Source organism: Hibiscus syriacus, unplaced genomic scaffold (assembly GCF_006381635.1).
Source record: "Hibiscus syriacus cultivar Baekdansim isolate YM2019G1 unplaced genomic scaffold, ASM638163v2 tig00111338_pilon, whole genome shotgun sequence".
NCBI lineage: Eukaryota > Viridiplantae > Streptophyta > Magnoliopsida > Malvales > Malvaceae > Hibiscus > Hibiscus syriacus.
Window position 1 is genome coordinate 4998831 of NW_024063064.1, and position 19055 is coordinate 5017885.

At 34.6% G+C, this 19055-nt stretch overlaps 1 protein-coding gene across 2 annotated transcripts; it reads right to left on the reverse strand.

The window, feature by feature from the left end:
* Nucleotides 1-11010: 11010 nt before the first annotated feature.
* Nucleotides 11011-13737, reverse strand: LOC120158960. 2 transcript variants are annotated; one of them, XM_039169670.1, is made up of 4 exons: nucleotides 13629-13735; nucleotides 13141-13598; nucleotides 12138-12485; nucleotides 11011-12031 (listed from the first exon to the last, which is right to left on the reverse strand). In XM_039169670.1, the coding sequence occupies exons 2-4, from the start codon at nucleotides 13594-13596 to the stop codon at nucleotides 11408-11410; spliced, it is 1428 nt and encodes a 475-aa protein (XP_039025601.1). In that variant the 5' UTR covers nucleotides 13597-13598; nucleotides 13629-13735; the 3' UTR covers nucleotides 11011-11407. The 2 variants fall into 2 exon arrangements, with proteins under 2 accessions (XP_039025601.1, XP_039025600.1); XM_039169669.1 differs by having other exon boundaries at nucleotides 13141-13737.
* Nucleotides 13738-19055: the final 5318 nt, after the last annotated feature.

A 19055-nucleotide genomic window follows, 5' to 3' on the forward strand; every position in this document is an offset into this window, starting at 1 on the left:
GAAGACTTGACGAGATTATTGAATAAGAAAGATGGTTTTACTTGGATGGATGACGTCGATGTTGTCCGAGTATGCCTTCTAATACTTTTTCATGCCGGCTTTTTAGGCAGAGATGCCAGACAACCTATTCCTAATGATCTAATTAAATTGGTAGAGGACCTAAATGCATGGAACATGTTTCCGTGGGATTCGTATCTATTGAAAGCTACATGGAATAAGTTGTCGTCTGCCTTTGATGATCGAAAAAATTTGTGTGGCGATGGTTCCAAATACACTTTGTCAGGTTTTATTTGGACCTTTAAGGTAAGAATTTTTATATAATGTTTCCAAAATTATAATTAATTATTTAACAATTACTAATGTTTGTTATTATATTGTTTGTAGATTTGGATATTTGAGGCTTTTCCCGTCATGCAGACATATGCATTAAAAACTACTAATGATATTCTTAGGGTTATTTCCTAGAAGAGGAAACGGACCTTGCAGCAATGGGAAGATTTACTACCGTATAAGACAATAAATAATGTAAGTTAACACAAATACTACCATATGTTTATAAACAAGTTATTACTAGTACACGTTTAATTTTGTTTGAGCTTTTATATTGTTAGGAGTCAAACACTCCATTACAGAGGCTGACACCTACGGAAGTTGAGCTTGTCACTGATTGGTGGCAAGCTAGTAAGCGTTTTTTTGATGCCACGGATGATGAGTAGCCTCCACTTCGAGAGTCATCACCTCACCCAGATCCATCACCTGATCGACTCGACTATACACCTCCACAACGATAGCCATCACTATTCTGTCACATCATCGAGCCTCTTCTCCACTATCACCTCATGATAGGCGACCGGCAAAGATGCCACGACATTTATCTTCATGTTCGCCACCTTCACCTCCACGGGATGTGTTAGGGGAGTTACGTGATGAGTTCAATGCCTTGCGTGAGGAAGTCGGTACTTTACGCGACGACAATGGGGCATGGCGTGTTGAGGTGTCTACTTTACGTGGTGAGGTAGCCGCTCTACGTGAGATGGTAGCATCGTTGTAGAATGAGGTTCATACTCTACGCAAATAGGTAAGTTTAATATTTTTCATATTTAACTTGATGATAAATTTACTCGTAATTTCACTTAGATTAACTATTTTACTTAGATTAACCATTTCACTTAGATTGCTTAGTAAATTCATTCGGTTGCTGTCAATATTACTAAACTGTTTATTCTTTAACCCTGTGAAGTTAGTATTTGTTTTTTGTTGTCTTTTGGTTGAAGTAATGCAATCCATTCAAGTTTTAATATGCAGAAAAGAATAATTTAATATCGCAACGCGAAAATAACTATCGCAACGCGAAAATGACAATTACAACGCGAATTTGACTATCGCAACGAAAGAATCGCAATGCGAAATGAAAATCGCATTGCGATTCTCTCGTTGCGATAATCAAATTCGCGTTGCGATAGTCATTTTCGCGTTGCGATAGTCATTTTCGCGTTGCGATAGTTTCGCGTTGCGATAGTCATTTTTGCGTTGCGATAGTCATTTGTGTTGCGATTTTAAGTTTCAGATTTATTCGTCTTCCGCAAATTGAAACTTGAATGAATTGCATTACTTCAACCAAAAAATAAAGACAAATACTAACTTCACAGTGTTGAAAATTTAAGTTTCAAGAATAAACTACTACTCTTTATGTTGTCATTGAACCTGCACTAAACTTATATGTTGTCTTTTTTAAATGTTTATATAAGTGATTACTTCTGGAATGTTATCTGATGCATTTTGTGAACAATGATAGAATAATGACTTTGGTGAATACCGTCCAAGTTTGAAATATATTTGTCTTTGTTTTCACTGTTTAATATCATGTCTGTTTATTTACTGATTTATGTATTAATTTATTTTTAGCGGCCAGCTAAGGTGGATGCTCTGTGTCGGGTTTTTCTTGCAAGACGGAGTTCACACATTAGACGGTGTGCACGTGCCATTAAGTCTCCGTTCACCCCAATAGTGCGAAGAATCCGTAAGAAAAAGTCCGACTCACATGTCATCGTTCAAGAGGCCTTATCTATCGTTCAAGAGACCCTTATCATCCCTCAAGAGTCTCCTCCCACCGTTCAAGAGGCCACTGTCATCGTTGAAGAGGTCCCTCCCAACATTCTAGAGCCCGATTCACACGGCGTAATATATCGAATTATTGAGAAACCCCCTCACGTGCCGGACTTGATGGATGATTGTTGGCTTTCGTATAAAGTTATCGGCAAGTACCATTCCGGCAGATAAAGTGGAGAGGAAATAACTACCGGAAATAATTCTGGATAATACCCTTTGGGCTAAGACCGCAGTTGATTTTTATTTACATGAGCGGAGCCAAGGTGTTACGCTGACATATACAAACTCAACGATGATATGCATTTGTTGATTGAACGGTCTTGGTGGGATGTGTTATTAGGGGTTGAAGACAATGGCTATTTCGATGGGGGTAAGTCTTATATTTCTTCTTATATTTTATTTTGATTAATTTTTTTTAAATTTATGTAATTCACTAATATATGTCTTTTTTTGTAAAACAACATATTGATGCATGGGTGTCACGTCTTCTAATAGTAAGGAAATTGAAGAAAAATAAAAATAAAAAAATACGCGATATACAATTATGCCGACGTCTTTTAATGTAGTTTACTTGAAGAATCAACGACAGGAATCATATGTGTTGGATAATGGACAAGCTAAACTTTATCCTGCATGGTGGGAGGTCGATAAGGTTAGTATTTATTTTTTTAAAATATTTTAAAGTGTTCATAAATAAGTGCGCAATTTGAATTATTATTTATGATTGCAGGTGTTTATCCCTATTTTGGAACATATTCATTAGCTTCTCGTCGAGCTTCAGCTCCTATCCCTGAATACAATAGTATATGACAGCATGATAAATTGCATATCATTGTCTGATTTGAGAGATATTATTAAGGGATGAGCTCTCATTTGGCTAAATTCTTGGATGCGATTAATTATTGGACTTATTCTGGAAACAAAAGTCAAAGAAGTTCAATGTTACAGTTATCAGATACGAGATCGCGCCACAACAAACGTCGGAAGCCAGAGGGGATTATGGTCCTCTCGTATGCATGTGCTTGGAGCGTTTGACGACAGGAAGTACACAGTTTCTACCTCCCACCGATAGAGATAGAGGTGCAGTAGGTTTGTGGTTTCGGTATTTTATGGCTAGAGTGATATATTCGAGACGCTGCCTACCTACATCCGTGTTATGAAAGTGTCCATAAACAATTTGTAAGTCAAATGCAAGTGTTGTTAAGTACCTAGAATTCAATAATAATTTGTTGTTTGCTGGTTTTAGATGTGTAGAAAGTGTTATTTGAGCAAATGTTTGGTTTCTGCAGGTTAATCCTGAAGTGAACTGCGTGAAATTGATGTATGGGTACATAAACAACTGTCAGGGGTATACTTTTTTTTATTGTTTAATTGATTCTTAAAAGTCTGATTTGTTTAATTAATGAGGAAACTAAGAATTATTATCATTTTTTGCTTGTTTAATTGATTTATAAAAATTGATTTGTAAAAGTTGATTTGTTTAATATTGATGTGTAAATAATTCTTATTTGTGCTTGTTTAATTGATTGAAATGTAAAAGTTGATTTATTGATTTCAATCTGCACCATATTGAACGCAAAAGACTTGTTGGAGGTACACTTTCGCAACACTAAACTCAAAATTACAATGCGAAAGACAAAATCGCAATGAGAAAGTCAATTCGCGTTGCGATAGTCTAATACTTTGCGATTTTCTCGGTGTGATAGTCAAATACCCGTTGCGATAATCAAATTCGCGTTGCGATACTCAAATTCGCGTTGCGATAGTCAAATTCGCGTTGTGATTTTTTCGTTGCGATAATCAAATTCGCGTTGCGATAGACAAATTCGTGTTGCGATTTTTGCGTTGCGATAGTCAAATCCGCGTTGCGATTTTTGAGTTGCGATATTCAAATGAATGTGTAATAAGTGATAACAACTGAACATATCATAGCAATGTTCAAACTCAAGTTACTAATACATGCCTAACTGAAAATATTAAAAGTTTACACATAAAATACACATAATAGTCAAATTTGCGTTGCGATATTCAAATGAATGTGTAATAAGTGATAACAATTGAACATATCATAGCAATGTTCAAACTCAAGTTACTAATACATGCCTAACTGAAAATATTAAAAGTTTACACATAATATAACGTTTGCATTTAAAAATCACTTAAGTTAATAGTCCCAAAAAGTGAAGCCGGTTGTGATTGAGATTTTGATTTTGATTGCGATTTTAATTGCCTTTTTCTTGACACCATATGAGCTTTGGATTTTGATGATGATCCATATTTTGGTAGAGGAAAATATGATTGTGATGGCAATGGTGATCCACATGTCAACCTTGTATGACCACTTTCCTTGCACCGACTACATGTCGATATCTTCTTCTCTTCACCCTTAGACGGTATACGATCGTGACTTTTTGGTCGGCCAGGTAGCCTTCTGTCCATGGCTAGTAGCAAAACTGTTTGTAAGTCATCTGGTATGTCCCACTCAGAATGATGTGGAATATGGTAGATAATCTCGGCATAAGTCTGTCGATATACTTCTGTAGTGTAGCAATCCATAGCGTATGTGCTTGAATCATCTTCGTTTAGATGAAGAGCAAATTTTATAACATGCCCACACGGATAACCAGATGTTTGTCATTTCATACAACTACACGTCTTTGCATTTAGATCGACAAGCCCATTTAAGTTATTTTCAGTACTTCAAACAAAGTGTTTGAACATGGTTCAACTCTCCATGACGTTGACTTCAGAACACGTTTCGTTATCTTTTTTTCAGTCCATGGTGTAACACGATGTTCCAATGTTCCTATAAATTTAAATAAATAATACTTAGTAAAATATATGATAAGTTACGAATTTAAAGAAATAATACTTGCATGGTTTCTTTTCTTGTAGTACCACTGTTGAATAGAGGCTCGAAAAAACTCCATTAACATAGTAATGGGTAATTTTCGAGAATGGCGACTTAGAGCGTTGATTGATTCTGCACTATTAGACTTCATGAAACCATATCTTGCTCCAAGTTGATGTACTCTTGACCATCTTTCAAACCCGACATCTTCTAGTGTTTGAGCACACTGAGGCAAAACACGTCTTAAACAATTTATATGCTTATTAAAATCCACTTCCCGATAAGCTTTTACAGCCTTCTAGTATGTCCATTTGTATTTTTTATACCAGCAGACCTTGATTTTAGATTTCTATATAAATGAACACCACAAAGTCCATGAAAAGCATCTGGGAAACACCTTCTAACAGCGTTGTCAATTGAGTTTGCCCTATCGGATATGATTGTCAGATTGCTAATAGGACCTATGCAATCCCTAAGATGCCCCATAAACCATGTCCATGAATCAGAGGTTTCAGATTTACCAACCCGTAAACTATTGGCAGTATCCCATTGTTAGCATACATGGCTACTGCTAATAAGTTTACTCCAAGGTATCGACCTTTTAAATATGCTCTGTCAACTATAATAACTGGGCGCATGCAAGTAATAAACGAACGAATCTACAAAATCATATACACAAGAAATATAATCATTTAAATGTGAAATGCATGTAACTAACAAAAATGAGTCAAAAAAATTATATTGATTTACTAACCGCAACACCAATGGCGATAAACAGCAACTCAAAGCGTCCATCTCTATCTGTTTTGATATGAGTTACCGACCCAGGATTTTTCAGTTTTAAATTGTGACAATAAGCCGGCAGTTGGGCAAACGATGCTTCTGGCGACCCCCTCAACAATTCCAATGCATAACATTTGGCTCTCCAAGCTTGAAAATATGAGATACTAATCATGAACCGAGCATTCATGTCAGTCATAATTTCATGTCCCCGATATACCATGCCATTCAAAAACATTAACTCAGCCAGAAAACCACCCAACACCTTTTTGTTTGCCTGTCTATGGTGAGGAAAAACTTGGGTTCTTGAACATGTATGTTTATCAATAAAAGTCCTAACTTGAAACATTTCGCAATCTTTTATCCTCTTTACAATCATACGCCATGTACAGTTTTTGTCAATCATACACCTTGTTTCGAAACGATCGTTGCTTGATTTGTTAACTTTTAGTTGATAGCTATCTTCGACATATTTCGTATACAAAGCTATCTTCAAGTCTTCCTTTGTATCAAAACAATCATCTTTCGTGATACGAATAATTTTTGTGTAACAATCAACTGCTATTTTTACCAACTCTTCTTCCGGTATCTGAAGTAATTCTGGCATATTCCAGTTATACTCCTGTGGCATTTTCTTCGGGGACTTTTCTTCGGGGATTTCTTCTTCTTCTTTTTCTTCTTCAGGGTTATATGAATTACAGAATGGATGTTCAATATGTTCATTCACAATCGTAACTTCCTCCTCATTATCATCAATAACATCTTCCTCGGCAGTGGCTGTTTCATCATCAAAATTTGGGTATTGATCAATATCAAAATCATTACACGCAGGGTCTGTTTCTTTTTCTGAAACATCATCAAAATCCGAGTATTGACCAAGATCAAAGTCCGGGTATTGACTAAGATCAAATTTCGAATACCGACTAATACTCACAATTTTTTCTGTTGGCTCATCATCGTCTAACTAGTTAATACGAAAATCGGAATTTGGTGCTGAAAGTTGATTGGGATTTAGATTAGGGAAAGGTTGTGGGTTTTGAGATTGTGTTTGGTATTGGAAATGTGGTGAAACAAAATTTGCTTGGTTATGAAATTGTGGTGAAACCATTAAATTTTGAGGACCATAAAATGGGGTTGAAAAACTTAGTTGATTACTACCCGCTACTGACCCAACTTCACTACTTCTAGGTTCAACAACATACAATGTAACATCTTCTTGCGAAACACTAATGTAAGCAATGAATCGTTCAACATCTTCATTGTCGGTTAACAAATAAACTTTACCTTTTCTCTGATAAGATAGTCTAAATCCACTTAAGGGCTCTAAATTCAATTTATTTGCAACACGTAACATTAGAGTTTTATAAGTTAACTTTTTTAATGACAGTTTTAGTTGAAGATACATGGGTAAAGGCATATATTGTAAAACACCATGAACATTATCCCATGACCCTCCAAAACACAAATCTATCCAAACATGATCAACATTAGATGATTTCATTATTGTAAATTAATTTACTAAACAAACGAGCTGCGAAACTAAAACATGTTGCCGGATGGGGAAGGATGTCGTTGGATATAGGAACAGATGTCGCCGGAGAGAGTGATAGATGGAGATGAAATAAGTTGCGATTTAGGGATTTAGGTTATGAGTTGCTTCTGCTGCGTAGTTATATACCCAAAACATTTGTGTTGCGAAACTAAAACCTGTTGCGAATTTGAATTTCAGTGTTGCGACAGTCAAAATCGCGTTGCGGCAGTCAGAATCGCGTTGCGACAGTCATAATCGCATTGCGATTTACATATTCGCATTGCGATTTACATATTCGCATTGCGATTTACATATTCGCATTGCGATAGTCGGAAAATCGCAACGCGAATTTAGAAAATCACAATGCGATAGTTAGAATCGCGTTGCGAATCTGGAAACTGATTTGCGATACCGGAGATCGCGTTGCGAATTATCGATCACATTGCGATTTAGTTGGTCATTTTGACAAATCCAAAAAAATTGGTTAAAATCGTATATTATAAGGCATTTTTAGTCACCGATGTTATTTTCTCTTAAAAAAATACTTTACAAGGCCGCAACATAAAATTCAGAGTTTTTTTACAGTGTTTTCACATTGCTGTGAGGTCATTTTTGCTTCCAAAAGTGTTTGATAGGCTGGATGATGAATATCTTCTCATCAGATGATTTGGCCAGGCCAAGGTCCAAACCCCAGTCCAGGACCAGGCAAGGAGTCTGTGACATAAATTTTTTTCGGGACCCACAAGTTGTGGGTACCAACCCTTTCGTGAATGAGTGACAGATGAAATGCCTTCACTGAAAATTCCCTGGCGAGTGGCGCGCAATATGTATCTTTTCATGGGCACTCACGCTCTAGGATCCCCTATATTTAGTTTTAATTCAATTTATATACTAACATTTCATGTGATTCTTGTTTCTATTATAGTTAATGCTTTATAAAATATGTTGCTTGTTTTTCACCCTGAAAACCACATTTATGAGTTTGCACTAGCCTAGATCGATTACAAATCATCATTAAATTTCCAGTTTTACATGTTGCACTATGTAATGGTTTATTTCTTCTGGAGTAATAGTTTGGATGTGGTAATTTTTAGACTAGCTATGGTTTCTTATTATTATTTCTTTACGATAAGAAATATACAAGTTAACGATTTTTACTATTATTATTGCAGCAACTAAACTGATTCAAAAGCTAAGGAATTTACAATATTTCATTGATCAAAAAAAGAAATGAGGAACGTTTTTCAAATATATGATATATGACATAAATTCTTAATAGTATATCGACATAAATTACATCCACTTTAGCTTAGGTAAAAGCTTAAACGTAATATGAACTTTAGCTTAGGTAAAAGTTTAAACGTAATATGAATCTAGTTTTTTATACTATATTTTTGTTTGGTATAAATATATTTGGATCAAATCCATATGATATATGGCATAAATTCTTAATACTTCATATGAAACTTATACATAATATTGAGATATAGTAGACTTGACCCAAAATGAGATAAAATAAAGAAAGAGCACTTAAATTTCAACAAGATTGAACGTAATTCTATTCATAAAACAATAGTGGTTATAATTTATTATTAAGTTCAAGAATTCATAAATAGTTACGTCTAATTTCTTTGTAGATGGAACGTAATTCTATTCATAAAACAATAGTGGGAGTCGCTGCTTCAACATTGGCTTTTGGGGCTTTTTGGATTCACATAATAAAATCTATAAAGCAAATAACTCATGAACGTCATTTGAATCGAGATTATGAAAGAGAAAACTACATCAATAATATTTTATACAGAGGTGACCAGAATTGTATCGACATAATACGGATGCAATCAATAGCATTTTTTAATATGTGTGACATCCTTACTAGGAACAATTTTTTGTGGTCGATAAGATCAGTGAATGTTAAAGAGCAAGTTATCATATTTTTACATATAATTGGTCATAATGTAAGATTTCGAGTGATTGGATAAAGATATTATAGATCAATTGAAACAATTCACCGTTACTTTAGGATTGTGTTGAGAGCTATTTTGAAATTATATCAATTAGCCATTAGATTACCCGATGAGTCAACTCCTCTTGAGATAAGAAACAATTCAAGGTTTTACCCATATTTTAAAGATTGCATGGGAGCATTAGATGGAACTCATATTCATGCATCTGTTCCACCTAACATTCAATGAAGATTTCGTAGCCGTAAAGGGGGAACGACACAGACTGTATTGGCTGCCATTACTTTTGATTTGAAATTTACTTATGTTCTAGCTGGTTGAGAAGGTAGTGTGCATGATTCTTGTGTTTTAAATAATGCACTTACACGCCGAAGAGGATTTAGTATTTCATAAGGTAATACTTAACTTTAATAATAAAAAATAATTAAATTAAATTCATAATATATTAAGTAATAATAATTTAAAAGATATACGAAATGATTATTTCTCCATATCATGGTGTTAATATCAAAAAGAGTTCAACAATGGTGTTAATGCATTTTTAATTCATCATTGCAAACCATTGTTGAGCGAGTATTTAGAATTTTAAAGAAACTTTTTCGTGTGTTGGATGTTGAACCATTTTGAGATTTTCAAACACAAAGTAGATGTAGTGTTAGCTTGTACTATCATCCATAATCATATAATAGGAGGTGATCCTAATGATTTAATTAATGATAAAAATATTTAAATTTGATTACTAAAATACAAATATAAATATATTTTAAAATGTTATTTTGAACCATGTACGTCCAAATCCAGGTAAATTACTGACGACAAACTTAGTCATCCACTTATTTATATTTCCGTTTTGATGATCCAACTAAAATTATATCGAACATTACATTTTGATCACTTGTCGTTAAAAAATAAACATAACTGTTGATCTTGCAAATCTTTTTTAATAATAATGTAATATTACTTTACGAAGACACATAAATATTACTGTTAATTTTTTAACGACTGATGACCAAAATATAACGTTAGATACAATTAAAAAAAATGAGTTATCTTAACAAAACTGCGGGAATAAGATGACTAAATACGTAATTTAGCCAAAAAGAAAAGGGCAGCCCAAAAAGTTGAAGGTTGTTGAAAGACTTGAAAAACAAAGCCTGTAAAAAGATCAGATGCTAGTTGTTAAAATATCACATGTGGGGAAACTGAGTTCAGCAGAGCTGAGGTTTCAACTCGTGCCAACTTGTAATGAATAAAGATGGATATTTTCATACACAAGCAAGCCCCACCCATTGGTCAAACATATTGTTCCTTGTCGGAATGAAATGGATGCTTTTAAGTAGTGGTTGACCCCACCAGGGAACATGGTGGTCAAGGTTTGGTGGTCAACTTTTAAACGGTAAAGCCTAAATGCTTGCTGTCATGCACCAGCAACATAAAGCAAGTTCACACACATGAAGACCCCACCCCCATTAACAAACTATAAAACTAGCCTAGGTGCTCATCTCAAGGTTTTTAAACATTTGATATGCATAACATGGATGAAAAAGAAACGTTAACATAAGATTAATTTATTATTATTAATAATAAAATAATAGTATAGGTCATTCAATTTTCAAAAACGGTGTAACGGTCAACGCTTCATTCAAAGAAGATGGTAGTTCAGATGTTTCATTATCATGAGCATGAAATAATACATGAACATGATCTTTCTGCTGTACTTTGCATTCAGCATCAATGAACATATAAGAAACAGTAACATTAAAAACTAGACATTTACTGTTAAACTCAAGCTAATCAGTAGCAGTACCCTTTATACTGCTACATTATATTCAATAATCATTAGTTAGTAAGATTATGAAATGGTTAATTAAACTGGTTTACCATCTACCTTGAAGCAAACAAGGAAAGTAACCTAAAAATCAAACCTCCATTAGCTCTATCCCTAACTGGAAAACCGAGCTCCAACTCCATAGTTGGATTCTGCTTTGAGAGTATAAGGATTCATGCAGGTCTGCTGAAAGTTGGAACCTGTGAATGATTATGCTCTATTTACAGATTAATAGAGGCATATAAACAAAAGTCCAAAAAATGACTTCTACCTTGTAACCTCTCTGATGGATTAGTCAACTGGTCTGCACTAGCTACCGATATGAACAACTGCCTGTCACTCAATCAGGCTTCCATTCTCCAAACCATGCTGTCAGCATTGCCATCTTGTGCTTTTTGTAGGGCAGCTACTTTTGCACGGTGTGCTGCTAATGCATTTGTACTTTTTCCTCTTTCATCCTGGGGGAGTTCGCTGGTTTCACTGATGGATCTGGATCTCAAATCACCTGGAGGGATAAAACAATCAATAGAAAGACCTGGTATGTTAAAGGCAACCTCTTCAATTGTCCATGCTTCTTCCATCTTTGTTTTTGTGTGGCTCATTGCAACTTCTCCAAACCTGAAAAGTGTAACAACAGAACGCCCAGAATGTGCTATCATGATACCGTCAACGGGACGGTAATCTTCAAGAAACGAATTTATTGTTGTTTCCCAGTAAACAGCATCACCACCATTGGATTGGACGCGAGTCAGATGTGAATCTTCCATTTGAATAAGGAGTCCAGTCTTCTGATTAAAGTAGCCAAATAAAACATGCCTGATGATCTCTGCAGGGCCCTCACTTCTTGCCTTCAGTGTCTGTGGATCAGTACAAAGCTTGAGAATGAAGCAATCCTCACCATTGATCCTTTTTTCTCCTATGCATCGTGCATCAGCAAACATACTAGCCGTAGTTCTAGGATCAAGACCCTGAAGAAAGAACAACAAAACCCAAAGAAAATATCAGAGAAAATAATAATACTAGTATAACGTGAGAACCAATATTAAACAGTTGAGTAAGAAGATGGAATCTCACCTGCAGTGCACGACGCAAGGGTCTAACAGGCCCCTTTGCAGTGTGCGCACCAAGCCAGGGTGTGTGCCTCCACACAAGTTTCCCATTACAGCCAGCATGAACCTTGCTGCCCCCAACCGCAAGTTCAACATACCACATGTTCGGGTTCATTTGCCAGAGTACAAACCCACCAGACTCTGCACCTCTGGAGACATTTCGGTTCTTAACTGTCCTCGTTGCAGTTTCATATTCACAAGCTACCATTTTGAGCTTTCCCATTGCATACTTATTCCGAATGGAGTTTTGCAGCTTCTGCCCGCCAGAAGCTGCTTTATATTGCTGCAATATGTACTGAGCAGAGGAAGTTTCCTGCACAATTCCAAATTTAACACTATGCCTTACTAAATCTCTGAATTTTAGCATTAGAGATCCTAATAAACTTCACCAACATGTAGTTTAGTGTGTCCGTATTTCCACAAACAGAATCCAAACAGCCATTAACACCCAATTTCTACTCAGCAGTTCTAGTTATACATTTTTGTCTTATAAGTAGTAAATAATCTATTTGGAGCCAAGAAAATTATACTATATTTCTCCGTGGAATTTTCCTTCAGTTTCTTGTTAAGCAAACAGTGAGTCACCGGAGATTTATTTATACGGGTATGTATCATATCACCAGTGGAAGAAGCTTAAAGCAAAATACAAATAAAAATCCTATTGCTATATATTCATTAACGTCATCAAATCTAAAGCAAATCACAGAATTAGTCCAGAATCTAAATCAACGAAACTCGTAAGAAACACTCTACACAACTCCTTCTGCCACACGGAAACAACAATAACATATAAAAACAAGAAACCTAGTAGAATATACTATTATGGGTAATTTAAAATCCAACCAAACTTTCACTTTCTGCTAAAAAAAGAAAACTCGTAAGTTGTTTTGATTTCCATTTTCTGAGGAAATGAAGCAATGCTATAAGCTAAAAATGAAGCAGGGGGAGAGGGAAAAAAGGGGACTAACAATGGGCGTGTCTTTGATGCTCAAAAGCGGCAAAGGATCAGTGGAGCTAACATGAACGGGGGCCAAAGGAGCACCCAAGACACCAAGCAACAGCCTTAGATCGGACCTCCTACAACTCATCGAAGCAACCGATGGAGTCCTCGATAACTGGCCTTTAACCCAATGTCCTAGCCCCGACCCGACCCGTTTCGAATCCCCGACTTCCCCTCCATCCGGATCCGGACCTTCCTTGAGCGGCGCTAACGCTTCCCCGACTGGCCTGAAACTCCCGGATCTCACGATCAAGGACTCCGGTTGCGCCACGTAAGCGACTCCGTGGTTGTTTTTGTTTCTCCGAAACAGAGTGGCCATGGGTGAACGGGCTCTGGCAGGGCTTTTGGACCTGGAGCGCGAAGGGGAAAGCCCGCGAACTACTTCTTCTTTGAGAGCAGAGAAGAAGCCTTGCTTTTTCTCCATTGGCGATGAGATTTTTCACCAAAGAGAGAGGTTGTTTGGTTGAAGAAAGAAGGGGATTGAAAAAAAAAGCGTTTACAGTAGGGAAAGAGAGGAGTGAACTTCCTTCATGGAGCGAGACAGTGAAAGCGCGGAGCTATGGAGCAAAATAAACGGGCTCTCTTCGACACTTAATGGTTTCTGTTTATACACATGTAATTTACAAACCCACCCCAAGCCTCCATAGAGAAGGTGAAGAGTGTTCGATTTGTTTAGGTTAAACTTCACGTGTGACCACTAAATTATTGCCTATTTTGATTTTGACCATCAATGTTTCAATTTGATCAATCAGACACCAAATTATTTAAATGTTTCAATCAAACCACTAATTGTTAAGTTTTAACGAGGTTAATAAAATATTTTAATTCATTTAAATATTTTTAACCCTCCAATCCGAAGGTGTCATGTGTCAATGGTTTATTATGACATATTTTTAAGTGACACGTGATACTATATGATTTGAGGTTAATTTAATTAATTTTAATATTTTAATTAAATAAATATTTTCACCAATTAGATGGTGACATGTGACACCACATGTGTAAAGGGAAAACAATTAGAATAAATTAATTGTTGTTTAGGGATTCAAACCAGGGGCTAAGAGGGTCTTTAGTAGGGGTGCTTATCGAGCGAGTCGATCTTGAGTTGGGTAGTGCTCGACTCATTGCTCATTAAGCCCTTTAAAATTTTACTCGACTCGTGCTCGTTAAAATTTTGTTGCTCGAGTTGTGCTCGTTAAGCTTGTTAAAATTTTACTTGACTTATGCTCATTAAAAAAATTTGTTGCTCGACTCGTGCTCGTTAAGTTCGTTACTCGTTAAGCCCGTTCTTAGCTCGTTGCTCATTAAGTTCACTGAAAATTTTATCTTATTTTTTAAAATATAGGTAAAATATATTAATATTATAAATTAATAGATTAATTATTTATTATGTTTTTATTATCTATTAGTAAATTAATAATTTTCGAATGAAATAATTTTTTTAAAGTAACTACTAAAAAAATATAAAAAATTAACGAGCTGCTGTAAACTTATCGAGTCGAATTAGACTTTTCTAAATTCAGTTCGTTAAGATCTCGAGTCGAGCTTTGACCGAGTCAAGCTTTGACCGAGTCGAGTTCGAGTAACTCAACTCATTAAGCACCCCTAGTTCTTGGGCTCACCTTTGCCACTAGGCCAAGTAATCCATTTGAATTCAATTTGCACAATTTTTTATATATTGTATTTGAGATTATTTCGCACGTGATATATATATTAAATTATTGAAATAAATAAAAAGTTATATTTCATATATATTTAAATTATAATAATGCAAGATTTAAAAATAAAAAAGTTTAATATTTTTATTTCTTAATTAAATTTTTTTATTTTTTGATTTAGATTCTCTAAATAATTTTTAATATAATTTATATATTATTATTTAAAAAAATTTTAAAAATAATTTAAATAAAAACATTAAATTCGTTTTTATTTTTAAATCTTACATTAACTATAATTGTTTTTTGAAATAAAGATATCATTAAATCAAATGCCAATAGCATTGGTGAAAACATTTTGTTTGATACAATCCAGTTTATCATAATAAAACTAATAAGGACTATTCCTCGACAAAGCCCAATTGGCTAGAGTGTGGGCAGTTTGGTTAGCCTCGTGATTGACATACTGAATCTTTTAAAGACGGCAAATTTCCCAGAACCTCTCGGGCTCTATTGAGCCATAGTCCTATTATAGAGATGTCGTTATTCGGATTTACAAGACAATTAATGATGGAACGTGCGTCGCCTTGATGATTGCTCAATCCCACCCATTTTCAATATTAAAATTCAAACCCTCAATGAAGGCCACTGCCTTAGTTGATTCAGCAGTGTGCACACCGATCAACTTACGAGCAACTCCTCCCATCACCAGGCCGTGATGGTCTCGGGTAACCAGGCCGATAGCAACTTCTTTAGAATGGGGGGGGGGGGGAGAAAGCGCCATCCACATTAATTTTAATCATTCAAGTCGCCGGTTTTACCCATTTATTCCTTGGCTTTTGGGTGGGAGTTCAATTGCGGAGGAATGGTGAAACTCCCTGTACTCACCACCAAGTAAACATGCTACCTGAACGACATCCCTAGCCGGTTTCCATTACTTGTCATGGATCCATCTATTTCTCCTATTCCAAATATTCCAAAGGAGGAGGAAAGAAACAAGAGTGTCATTATCAAGGGAGGATGCGATATTTTTGAACCAAACCTTGCAGGAGGGACATCAAAATCAATGAAATTCTGTTTCAAACCCGAAAACAACACCACCTCATTTGAAAAAGGGCAGTCTTTGAGTGCATGAATAGTAGTTTTACATTCTTGATTGTATAAGGAGCAAGTTCCATTCCCAATTCCTATAGCCGCGAGCTTGTGGCCCGAGGGAATGGCATCATGACACGCCCTCCAACCAAAGAACTTAACCTTTGGAAGGGTACGGAGCTTAGAGAGAACTCTCCATATAGGTGATTGATATAACAACCAGTTATAGCCCGACTTGGTGGAGTAAACCCACCTATTGTGATGTTCCCAAATGAATTGCTCTTCACCTTGGGGAAAGATGAGACTGTTCAGAATTTCAGAAGAATCTGGTTCGTGAAAAACCCTCTTAACTTTAGTGAGAATTTCAAAGGAGACTACTCACCATCTAAAGGTGTCATGTGTCAACATATTATATGTGTATGTGTAATAATCTCAAACACAATATATTAAAAATTGTGCAACTTGAAATCAAATGGATTGTTTGGCTTATTGGCAAAAGGGTCATTGGTTTGCAACAATTAATTTATTATAATTATTTTCCTTTACACATGTGGTGACATGTATACCTGATTGGTGAAAATATTTTTAATTAAAATATTAAAATTAATTAAATTAATCCTCTAATCATATAGTAACATGTGTCACTTAGAAATATGTCACAATAATCCGTTGACACGCGACACCTCCAGATGGAGGGTTAAATTTATTTAATTGAATTAAAATAGTGACTAAATTGATATAATGTGTAAATATTAAAGAGCGAATATATAATTATGCCAATTTTATTAACTGACATGTCACAACCTCCGTTAAAATTAACGGTCAATGGCTTGATTGAAGCATTTAAATAGTTAGGTGATCTAATTGATCAAATCGAAACGTCAGTGGTCAAAATGAAAATAGGCAATAGTTTAGTGGTTACCTGTGGAGTTTACAGGTTAACTACATGATTGATCATTATATTTGTGTTTTGTCTATTTTTCTCATTGTTTTCAAAAAACATAATATATAGTTGTTTTCATTTTTATTTAATTAAGATATGATTACCACAAGTTTACTACCTTTAAATATTTTAATATAATAACACATTTGGTCATTGTTATTTACATATTCTATCAACTTAGTCATACTTTTAATAAATTAAAATAAATTTAATCCTTTTAATAAATTAAAATAAATTTAATCCTTTAATCGAATGATGTCACGTGTCACTGGTACCACGTTTCATGTCACATGTCATTATTCGATTGGAGAACTAACTTTATTTTAATTTAATATATTTATTTTTAAATTAAAATAAAGTTAGTTCTCTAACTGAATGATGACATGTGGCACGACACGTGCACCAGTGACATATGACATTATTCGATTGAATTATTAAATTTATTTTAATTTATTAAAAGTATGAGTAAGTTGAGAGAATATATAAATAACAGAGAACAAATGTATGATTATACAAAAATACCATATCACATAATATGTTAATTGTTATATTCTGGCTTGATTCTTCTCTGTTCTCATGTTTGATTTTGCTCTCAAGCGGGCTTAAGTAGTATTTATGCTACTTGTGTGATAAGGGTGATAGTTTGAAGCAGTTCTTATATCGAGTAACAGTTATTGTATTTGAGACTTGATTTGGGAACTTTTTTTTCATTTAGAATTAGGGAGATTTTTTAATGAGATCCTCGTCTTAGTTGTGTTTTATATATGATATTGATCATTAATATACAAAACTCCTCTCATTCAAAAAAAAACTCATGGTGACCACATCTTAATTAAATAAAAAATAAAGTGACTTTATTCTAGTTAAATAAAAACAAGAGTGACAATATATTATGTTTTTTTAAATCGATGACGAAAAATGGACAAAACACAAATATAAGTGGCCGATCATATACCTTCCATTAATTATCTTTAAGCTTAATGCAAAAATAAATATCGAATGTTAATTTTTAGTTCTTAAAGAATTTTTCATCAAAAATAAGAGTTTAATATTTTTCAACTTTACATTTTTAAGTTCTTAAAATATAATGATAATTAAAGTTATATTTTTTTTACAAAAAAAAAGTATTAAAAAAATCTAAATTTCCCAACCCTGCGCACCGCACCCCTTATGCACACCCAATCTCCCCTGCATAATCTAACGGCAAAATCTTGTGTGAAACCCAAATTTAAATCCACTAAGCCGCAGCGCACCTCGCCCTCCTAATTACCTTTCAAAAATCTTAATGATAAATTCGGATTATAAGAGTTAAATCTCAAGTAAATCCTATACTCATTAAATTAATGGTTAAGTATTTAGGGGTTTGAGGCAAAAGCAAGGGCAATGACATATCAATGGGTGCGCTGGGATGATTAGGGGTGAGCAAAATTCTACCCGACTCGAAAAATCGAATTTTTTTACTCAAAAAAACTCGACTCGACTCGAAAAAATTTCAAGTTCAAATCGAATTGTAAAATGCAACTCGAATAACTCGAATAACTCAAAATTTTTAGTAATTAGTGGATTTATTTTCAAGTTTGAGTCGAGTCCTTGGACTTTGTATGATATATGTATATTACATATGAAAAAAATATAAAGAAATATATTTGTATTGTATATATGGTTATAGAAAGCCACTTAAATTAGAATCAAATGATATTATACTATTATAAATATTTACAATTAAATTTAAAAAAACTCGAAAAATCATATCGACTCCAATTTTATAAACTCGACTCGACTCGAAAAAATTTTAAGTCAACTCCGAGTTGTAAAAGAGGTTACTCATCAACTCGAATAACTCAAAATTTGTTACTCTGCTCGACTCGTTCAAACGCTCACCCCTAGTGATGGTAGGTGATATTTTGATGACAAAGATGTTGGTTGGAGATGACCCGACAACGACTACATATGGGTTTGAAATTATTTTTAAAGTTTTAATAGTATTTTCAATTTTTTACAAATGGAAGTCACTAATTTTATTAAAAATATGAAATATCCAGAATTAGAATAAATGTTTATCATTATAACAATAAACTAAATGTAATACCCTAATCTAGTTTGACCCGAAGATCCAGGGATTATAATGTCACATGGGACTACCGAAATAGTGGCCCAAAATTTTTCATTAAAAAATGCTTTTAAAATCACTGA

What these genes read in the sequence shown, in the direction of transcription:
- LOC120158960 (XM_039169669.1), bottom strand. Translation starts at nt 13,596, where the DNA reads ATGGAGAAAAAGCAAGGCTTCTTCTCTGCTCTCAAAGAAGAAGTAGTT. An exon ending in GCATCAAAGACACGCCCATT is followed by an intron (nt 12,486 to 13,140) that starts GTTAGTCCCCTT and finishes GGAATTGTGCAG; the next exon opens with GAAACTTCCTCTGCTCAGTA. An exon ending in CCTTGCGTCGTGCACTGCAG is followed by an intron (nt 12,032 to 12,137) that starts GTGAGATTCCAT and finishes TTCTTTCTTCAG; the next exon opens with GGTCTTGATCCTAGAACTAC.